Genomic DNA, 10,043 nt, shown 5'->3' with positions numbered 1-10,043 from the left:
GGCCCTTGCTGATTGGAGATGATGAGCACCAGCTGGATCCCATCAGCCTGCCACCCTGAGAAAGTAGAGAAAACACTCCCCTGCAGAACCCAACACTCAGATCTCTCTGTGCTAAAGCTCTATTAATTAATGATTTCATCACCATTGATGTTTTATTTCTGACAGAAACATGACAATAATGAACCAATCATACTAATTGAATCAGCACCTCCTACCTACAACTTTTTAAGTGAGAATAGAAAACATAAAAAAGGAGGAGGTGTGGCTTCAATATTTAAGAATACCATGAACTGTAGTAAAATCTCCTTGGGTCATTTCACGTCTTTTGAGTATCTTGGAATTGAGGTAAAAGGCCATAAACAAGCTTTGACACTAACTTTATACAAAACTCCAATATATGTGGAAAATTTCTTTACAGACTTGAATGAGACTCTATCTCTCATATGCATTGATTATGATTGTTTAATAATTGTCGGTGATTTCAACATTCATGTTGACAACCCCCAAAACAGAGGGCCAAAAAACCTCCTTAATATATTAGAGAGTTTTGGTTTAACACAACATGTCAAACAAGCAACACACACTCATGGACACACACTGGACCTGGTTATCAGTAAGGGTGTGAATATTTCCAACGTCTCGGTAACTGATGTCGCCCTGTCGGAGCACTTTGCTGTTATCTTTGACAGTTCTTTATCCGTTAACCCACTTGTACAAACAGCTACTATCACAAAACGTTCTCTCACAGAAAACACAGCAGAAACATTTAATCAAATCTACTCTTCTTCCTCGCCCTTAAGCTATAATGACGTAGATAAGTTGGTAAATTATTTTCAGTGCAAACTTTCAGATATCATTGATTACATTGCCCTCATTAAAGTGAAGGTTGTGACTGGTAGGAAGAAATGCACAAACAATTCAATCTGCAAGACAACTCTGCCGTAGGGCCAAACTCAACTCCACGTTTATTATGAAATCTATAAAGAAAGACTAAGTAACTATCACTCAACACTAAAACATGCAAGAGAGGCTTTCTTTGCAGATGTCATAAACTAAGACATTAACAATGCTCGAACTTTATTTGCTACTGTTGACAGGCTCACAAACCCTCCTATGACGTTACCACCTGAATTTCAATCTAATGCCGCCAGCTTCTTTTCAGAGAAAATTCAAAAGATCAGAGGATTAATCTGCACACCCACTCTAAAACCAGTACCTATGCCATGCCCGAACAAAACAAATACAGGAAAAATTATTTAATTTCAACTATTTAACTATAAAACCTTATAAAGAATTATAAGTCAATTAAGCTCCAGTTCCTGCTGTCTGGATGTCCTACCCACACATTTCTTTAAGAAGACTTAAACGCCACACAGCAAATTTGGAAGTGTTCCATCAACTCCTACAGAGTTAAATTTTACACTTTTAAGATGTCTATATAGGTCCACACTGGATGGTGTAGAAGTTACACTTTTGAATGTGTTATTTCTGATAGAGTTGATTCAACACTCACAGTAGTTGAAATCAAATACACTTCAGTGTTAATTTACCCAAAAACTAGTGTATATTGTCAAAAGTTACACTATAAATTTGTTAATCTAACACAGAACACTGTAAAGAACAGAACATAGAAATCTGAGTGTTAAGATTCTACTGGCAAGGTATGCTGTGTTGGTGCAGGGGTTAAGCACTGCCCACATATGAAGGCTCTAGTTTTCAATGTGGCTGTTGTGGGTTTGCTTCCTGGTCTTCCCCTTCCCCACTTTTCTATCAATTCACTCTGGGAATTGAGCCTGCAACCACTGGCATGAGGACTAAGGCCTCATGGGTTGTGCTTTGCCCCAGCCCCACCTCAGCACCCAATCTAGCTAGTTTGATATTTGTTGCCAAGTGACTGATGATGACGTTGGTGACACGCTTTACCCAGAATGCACCTGGAGAAAATAAGGACGATTAATTTGTAGTTTTGTGTGTCATAAAGTCAAATATAAGAGTGAAAATAAAGCCACTAATGTGGCACAACATTTTATTCAATATTTTACACCCACTATGTCACTAAAATCAGCCAGTCATGTTTTTAGCAACCATGAGTCAACAATGGAGCACCCTACTAATAAGCTATCTAAATCAACACCAGACAGTCTGGTCTAACGCTTTGGAACACTTGGGGAATCTAACACTCACCAACACTCATGTTGTTGAATTAACAGTGTATTCTTAACCTTCCACACTTTCACTGGAAATCTGACACTTCTGAATTTGCTGTGCACCTGTTCAGAGTTGCTTATGGCTAAATAAGGGTTAGAGTCCCAGTTGCCGGCGTTTCAACAACACTTTGAAATGCCTTACTGCTGAAATGTGCTATACAGATAAAATTTGATTGATTGATTCAAACTAACTGATGTAGTTTGCAAGCTAATATCATCTGGGTGATTCAAGTTGGTGCTAGCATTACTAGCATTAGAAAGTGGCTTGCTAATTAATTACCACTGACCTACGATCTATAAGACATTTAATTTTTTTTAAAGGAAGGAATGGAATTTTATAATTTATTTAGTAAAACTTTGTTCCTCTATTTTTTTTTTGATTGCTTCCTTTTTGCTTTTCCATAAAGATAGACAATTTATATAATAAAGTTTTTTCCTTAGTAATTTATCTCTCAAGTCTACGTTGGCATTTTATGCAGCAAAATATACAAACTGTGATTTAAAATCATTATTTTGATTTATTTGGAGAGGGGGAAAAAAGAAAACTAACCAAATGTTTTATGAAAAAAATAATCTTCCCCCTTGTTAAATCATGAATTTTATGCAGGACACAATTTTAGTTTTGCCAGCACAGACCTTAAATAGAACCTGACAATTTGAAAGATCTAAAGAAAGAAAGAAAAAAAAAATAACAAAAAGAAAAAACAGAAAAGAAAACATTACGCCATGCCCTGTTCTTAAGGAAATAAGCAACAGATGTTAAACAATTCTAAATAATATTAATAGTTGAGGTTTTGCTGTGTTGATATTAAATAAAACAAGCCAGGGATCACAGTTATTCACCTTTTTTGGATGGAAAATCTAATCCTATTAATAGCTTCTATTTCTTACTCATCTTCCTGTCTATTGTTGTCCTATTGCATGTTTGTTGTGTAGTCCCAGAGCACCTGCCCTGTGCAAACCACGCCCCTTGCCAACCAAGACACATGCTCATCCTGTTCTTTCAGAAACTATAAAATCAACAGTTTGCCTAAATGTCCAGTGTCAGCCTACGAAGCATTCCAAAAGACAAATCTGTGTTTGCAAATAACAGGCGGAGCTCAGCAGGAGAAAGCGTCATCCGGTAAGTTAATACAATTCCATTTGAGCTTGCCGTATTTCATACAACAAAGGAATTATGTAATAGAACTGCTGCTCACGTAGCTAAAAATCGATACAATGTGTTCTGATGAAAAACAAAATCTTTCAATTTTAATAAGATGTGTGAATAAGCTAAAACTAAGTGGAATTGTAGGAGATAAAAAGGGTAAATGTGACTTCTCACTTCTCTTTGCAGGTCAATGATGTCATTCAAACTGAAACTACAGGTTATTCTGCTGTCTGTGGCGACGGCTGGTTTGTTTTTGGTGGCACATTTCAGTGACTTGTCTCAACTTCAATTCCAAGACCTGTGTGCCTGTGACACCTGCATGTCTGAAAACAGAGGGTTGCTTAGTGGTCGTCTGAACCGTTCTGTTGAACTGGTTTTGTCTTCAAAAACAAACCTCTCAGAGGAAGCTTTCAGGTGGTGGAAGGTAAGTTGTGTCTTCCATATGGGGCTCCAGCAAATTTAGATCAGTGGCCTGACAGCAATGCTTTTTCATGTTGCAGCATTTGATGAATGAACAGCGGGACTTAGAGTTCTTTAAAAAAACGGTCCATAAGCTCTTTAAGATCTTCCCCCACACACCCAAGCTTAGAAAACAGAGCCCTGACACCTGCAGGACTTGTGCAGTTGTCGGAAATTCTGCAAATTTGAAAGGCTCACATTATGGACCTCTGATAGATTACCAAGATGTCGTTATAAGGTAAGGGTTCAGCTCCTAGTAAAAGGAAAAATTTAGAAAACATAAGGTTCAAAAGTCAAATTAATGTGTCATGTCATGCTGCTTAGAATGAACTTTGCTAAAACAAAAGGCTATGAGGAAGATGTCGGGAACAAAACGACTTATCATGTCATGTACCCAGAGAGCGCCATGGATTTACACAACTCCACTCATCTCGTCTTCTTTCCGTTCAAGATTATGGATCTTGAATGGCTCATCAAGGCTTTTACGACAGGATACTATAGAATGTGAGTCTCTTCTTGTTAATCCTATTTTCACACCACCTTGATATTGACCCTTTGCAACTATGTCACTTAATCACTCGAGGCACCATGGAGGATGCCGCAAGTGAAAGACAGGAATATTGAACAGAGCGACTGAAGTCGTTTTCCCAAGTTGTTTTTGTCCATTTATTCATGGCTTCTACTTGTTTGAGTCGAGCTAATTTGTCTCTGAATGTAACACACCTGGTTTGGGGCTCATAGACAGCATATTTACAAAAGTTTGAAATAGTTACCTTAGAAACCGACCCGTACGTCGTCCCTCCTCTGTCCTCCCTCCTAATGTGTTGATCAAATTATTGACTTCACACATGATTCTTGTCACTACGTCATAAACAGTGTTTCCCCTTACACCGGAGCAGTATTAAAAAATCGTACAAAAGACAAGATGCTAACCACTTTTCCTCCACACGTTAGGTTACATGATGGTGGGGCATTGTCTCCAGGGTTACTAATGGTTAAATGGGTGCCTTCTCCATAACGCGATATTTAATATCTTTCTAATCACACTTACATGAGTGATTAGAAAGTGTCTTTCTAATCACACATTTTGCTGGAAATCCACGATTATATCGAGGACAGACAGTTACGGTTAATGGCTGCTATTCATCGTTGCCATATCTTGCCTCATTAAAAGGTATACAATAAAATGATACGTTTGGCTTGTATCCTTGTGTGTTTGTGCAGGACCCTGTGACTATTTCTAAAGTGAAAAAGCAACATTAGGCTACAGATGTTTGTTTTTGGACAGACTTTAAAAGAGCGCACTGGTTGTTTTGACACTCGCCATGGCGAAGTGGGCAGATTTATGAAGAGCGTGAAGTCTCGTGCAAAGGGTCAATATTATTTAGCCAACAGGACAATGTGTAGTCAACATTCTACACATCACAGTGATGTGTAGAATGTTGTAGAGGACCACAAGGAACAGATGACAGGTGAGAGACAGGGTGCAGGTGTGAGGGGAGAGAGCAGAAGGAAGGCTAAGGACAGATTAACAGGAGAGAGTTTTAACAAACATGTAAAACACCCTATTGTTTGTAAAAGTTACAAACTTTTCTTGTTTTAGCCTAATTAAAATTGCCAAAATTATTTCTATTTGCTAAATGCCAGAACATTTTTTAAGAAACACAAAGGTTTGACCCAAGTCAGTTCAAAAGACAGCTATTCTGAGATATTGAATGTATGTACACTTTTGAATTTAAAGACAGTTAAAAAAAAAATCTAAAACATGTTTTCTGTTTTCTCTTATCATGATTTCCTCCGTAATGACATGTTGAAATAACAGCCTAATTTTATCTGTAGTCAATCTAGCACACATTTTAACCAGATAGAGACATGGAGGGTATAAAAATAAGAAATTAACATTTTATTCACTCACTGTCTTAGAGACAAATTTGTTCTATGATTTATGAGTGTTGTCACTGGGCCAGGGGACTACTAGCTTTCAGCTATTTGGAAAATCCCAGATGATGATGTGATGGCTTTGTCATCACATGACAGGTTATATCAGGTCACCATTGTTAATGGGGGGAAAAAAAACAAACAAAAAAAACACTTACGAAGGAATTTTATTTCCTCTGTATGACGTCATTGGAAAATCTAACAGGTCAAACAGGTTTTTCAAATTCTTTGGTTCATTTTACACAGTGCAGTGTGAAAGTGAACCACACCAAGTGAAAATGTAACAAATATAGCCATTTTGGTTCCCAACTGAACCGAGTCCACTGGGCTTCCATGTGTGAAAACACACTAAGATTCAGAAGCATGGAAATAACACAAGTTCACTTTATTAAGTGCTACACAATCCACTGCATGAAAAGTGGGATTTTTGACCCTGTATTCTGAAGCGAACGCAGCTCGTGAGTAGGCCTGTCGCGATAAACGATAAATCAATTAATCGCATGATAAATTAAACCTATCAACCTCATTTTAATTATCGGCTTATCGTCTCTTCCKGCCTTTTTTCTTTCTGTTGATGACACTGAATGAAAAAAGGCTCAGCTCCGGTGCTCTCCACTGACCCTCCCTTCCTCATTTCCTTAGTCTAATGTCCAGCCACACTACACGAGTTGTCGGCCCATTTTCAAACCCTGAGACATCTTAACCGACAGAAATCCTAGGTATAACGGTTCGATCGGGTTCTCGTGCCGTGTGGTGTCCAGCCACATGGGCACAAAATAATGGCTACAAGTCCAGTTAGCTAATTTTAAAATCAGGCATTAATCAATGCTTTACTAGAATCTACCTGTGATGCATGTGGCTATAGAGTCAGCGTAAAGTCCTGACTGACTGAAAATCATTATAACCTATTTATGTTACACTAACGAAGAACAGCTGAAAACTTACCGGGTTTATCAACTGCGGTAGCAATTTGGCTCCAACTCCTCTCCTTGTCATTTCTATATTCTTTGCACGAAATGTTGAATAAATATTTATGTCGTTTCCACAAATCATCTCCGATGTCCGCTGAACTTCGGGTTGCGCCGTATCAGCTGGTTGGGATTCCCTCCGTAATTTCTCCTCAGAAAACAGGAGGAGAATCCGCGCTTTCTGATTGGCTACCTGTCACATTCAGCGTTAAGATCCGACTCGGGGAAAATCCCTGATTTAGATCGGAGCTGCCACGACAATCTACCGTAACACACCACACACTGCTGATGATCGGTTAGATCGGCCAACGATCTAAGATTGTCATAAGGGGAAAAAGGGGCAAAAAATGGTGTAATGTGAACTACTGCATTAGGGAGTCGGATGTGCCCGTTTTCTCTATTTAAATCTAGTGATTACTGAAGGGCAATATAGCATTCAGACTTCATAATCTGCACTCTTTTGGTTGAATGCAGTATTTATTTCCACTTTGGCTTTATGTTGTCTAGTTTTTATTCAAGTACGTTTTTTGTTCATGGAGACTGAGAATCCATTTTGGTTGTTTTATTTAGTTTATCAGTTCCAGTGTTATGTTGTTCTTTTGAAAATAAGGTGTATCTATCAGGAAATCGCATGTATTATTAGTCATTTCCATTAAATCAGTGTCAAAAGGTATTGAAACAATATTATAGTTTATCGCAATAATTTTTTAGACAATTAATCGTCCAGCAAAATTTGTTATCGTGACAGGCCTACTCGTGAGCGATAGATACCGACAGCAATCGACAGACTCACGCGAGTCGAAATCTGTCGATTGTGGAATCCCAGGAGGGGGGAGTGGAGGTGCGGGGGAGCGGGTGGCGTTAATGACTCTACTTAGCATACTAGCCTAACATATGCAAAGGCGCTTCAGCAGACCCTTATGGATTCTCAGTCATTGGATGAAAAACAATAACATCACAGTTGATCATTGACATGTGATTGGTTGGTTGATGTGTGCCCATTGGATAGCACTTATGTCTTTATAAATAAACCCCGCCCCAATCATTATTTTTAATGCTGTATTTAAAAAAAATCTATACAAAAAATAAAAGCTGTATTAAAATATATTCATTTGATATTGCTTATATGCAACATGTTCATATATGAGGAACATAAAAGAGGCACAGAAGTTTTTTTTCTTTATTTCATTTTATTTTTTTTACTGTTTGCACACAAAATAAGACATAAATGCTTGTCCATTTCTGGACCATCTGGCAGTGTTTTTTTTTTGTCCAAACATGATCCAACATTATGTTGCGTTCAGGACAGGCCCAACATCTCTCCTGTAGCGCAGACCTGACGTCTCTTCCTGCAGTGTAGTCCTAATGTCACTGAGCTCCTGATTGGGGGAACTTGGGGTCTCAACCTCACCACAGTCCATTCTGACACCCCCCCCCATAGCTGCCATCCTCCCAGAATGCCACCTCCTCTGCTGCCAGTACTCTCTGCCTTCCTCCATCAGCTGTTAACACARAACAGACAATCATTATGAGCTACAGGCATCTTTTAGTCATTATGAAACTACAGTGAAATTGTTAGGCAACTTCCAGCTTAGTATGCACACATAAGACATTAAAACAAAAAAAACAAAACACATTATATTAATATATTCTTACAGAAAATAAAAACTTTAATGAAAAAGAGAAAACAATTGGAAACAATTGGAAGAAAAAATAATTAAAAGCAGTTGGTAATGGTAAAACATAATTCAACAAACTCTGAGGCAGATAATTTACTTTGATTGATTTTAATAAATCACAGTACTTTAATTATTCAAGGAATTGTGACGTCTCTAGATTAGTAATAAATCTTACCTGCTTCTTTCTTGACCAACACCCGGATGACTGGCAGTAGGTCCTTGATGCAGCTGGAAAACATTTTTGTGCATTGTCAATATATAGCATAATTAATTACATTATGCACATGAACAATATTGAAGCATAAAATATCAACATTCTAAAATAGTAGATACTCACACACAGTTGCATCTCTGTCCTCATCATGGACATCAGAACGTTCCTGAAGTGTTCTGATTGACACAAATGTGACTCCCATTCTGTGGAAATAAATGTAAAATTAAAAAAAATATTGTAGCAAATATATCGCTTTCTCAAAAATACATAAGTAAATATGTTAAAATTATTCTCAACCAGCCATTGTAAAATCGGGAATCAACGCAGTGACTGTACATAATGCATACCGGCTTCATGGCTCCGTCCTGATATCCGTCCGCCATGTTGTCGTTCTCTACTGCTTACCACCCTCTGCCTTGCTGTACTGCGTTATATAACAAAATAATATAAGGAAAACTGAACCTGAAGATCAGTTTTCCTTACAAATAGGTGAGTGTTCACTATTCCCTAAATGTGAAATCATAACTTACTGAATTTCTCTTCGTCCTGGTGGACTCCGTAAGAGCTCCTCGGCACCGTGGTCTGAGCCCTGGCTGTTGAGGCTTGAACATTTTTCAGGTCTGAAAAAAAAAAGATGCAAGTATTTTTAAGAGTTCAGAACATCACATGTAATAAGAAATACAATACAAAATCTCACCCTACACTTGTTTTGGCATCAAGAAAACGTCAGACCGCTTTCTGTAAGAAACAAACAAAGCAACCTGCCTCGCTGCACGTGCTCGCTATTCATAAAAGCTTTCTCACCGTGAGTTCGGTCTTGTTGTACCGCCGCAGTGTCATCTGTTGTTTTCCTCCGGAACATTGCTTAATATCAAAACGATACTGAAAAAGTAACTCTGTAAAATAGTACTTTTCCCACCATTTCACACAACGCACAGGCATTTTCGTTCATGTTTAGCAGTACCACTCGTTACCACAGGTGCAAATCTTCCTCTGGAGTTTAATGGCGGCTGCTTGACCAACTATGAAAGCGCATTACTGCCATCAACTGGACTGGAGTGTTAAATGAAAGTTGACAGAAAAAAATACATTCTAAAAAGTTATTTTTTCAAAATTTACGTGACAGTATATTTTATTTTTATTATAATTAATAGCTAAAAAGTTTTTAAATGTGTAGATGTTTATTTACTCAATTCTACTTTGAGCTGTCTCCTTTTTAGTTTATACAGAATATAATGATTCATCATCTGTGAGTTATATTTAGTGCTTCACTAACAAAACTTAAAAAAAAGACTACAAATGTTTATACTCTATCAGAAGATCTATCACATACTTTCAGCCATTTTGTTCTACAATTTAAACTCGAAAGTTAAGCAACTGAATACTAATTAATCATCTGTAGTTTCTTAAGTCCTGTATTGTGATTTG

General features: G+C 37.7%; 1 protein-coding gene across 1 annotated transcript in view; it reads left to right on the top strand.

Moving 5' to 3' along the window:
- The first annotated feature begins 3,233 nt into the window (after window positions 1-3,233).
- The window catches only part of LOC103472019 (CMP-N-acetylneuraminate-beta-galactosamide-alpha-2,3-sialyltransferase 1-like), a 13,910-nt gene continuing 7,100 nt past the window's right edge, over window positions 3,234-10,043 (top strand). The window contains exons 1-4 of the mRNA XM_008421362.2: window positions 3,234-3,330; window positions 3,544-3,781; window positions 3,858-4,054; window positions 4,141-4,320. Coding sequence (XP_008419584.2) covers window positions 3,242-3,330; window positions 3,544-3,781; window positions 3,858-4,054; window positions 4,141-4,320 — 704 coding nt within the window. The 5' untranslated portion in view covers window positions 3,234-3,241. The remainder of the gene's footprint in view (window positions 3,331-3,543; window positions 3,782-3,857; window positions 4,055-4,140; window positions 4,321-10,043) is intronic.

Source organism: Poecilia reticulata, linkage group LG11 (genome assembly GCF_000633615.1).
Source record: "Poecilia reticulata strain Guanapo linkage group LG11, Guppy_female_1.0+MT, whole genome shotgun sequence".
Taxonomy (NCBI): Eukaryota; Metazoa; Chordata; class Actinopteri; order Cyprinodontiformes; family Poeciliidae; genus Poecilia; species Poecilia reticulata.
This window is presented reverse-complemented; position numbering and strand designations above follow the sequence as displayed.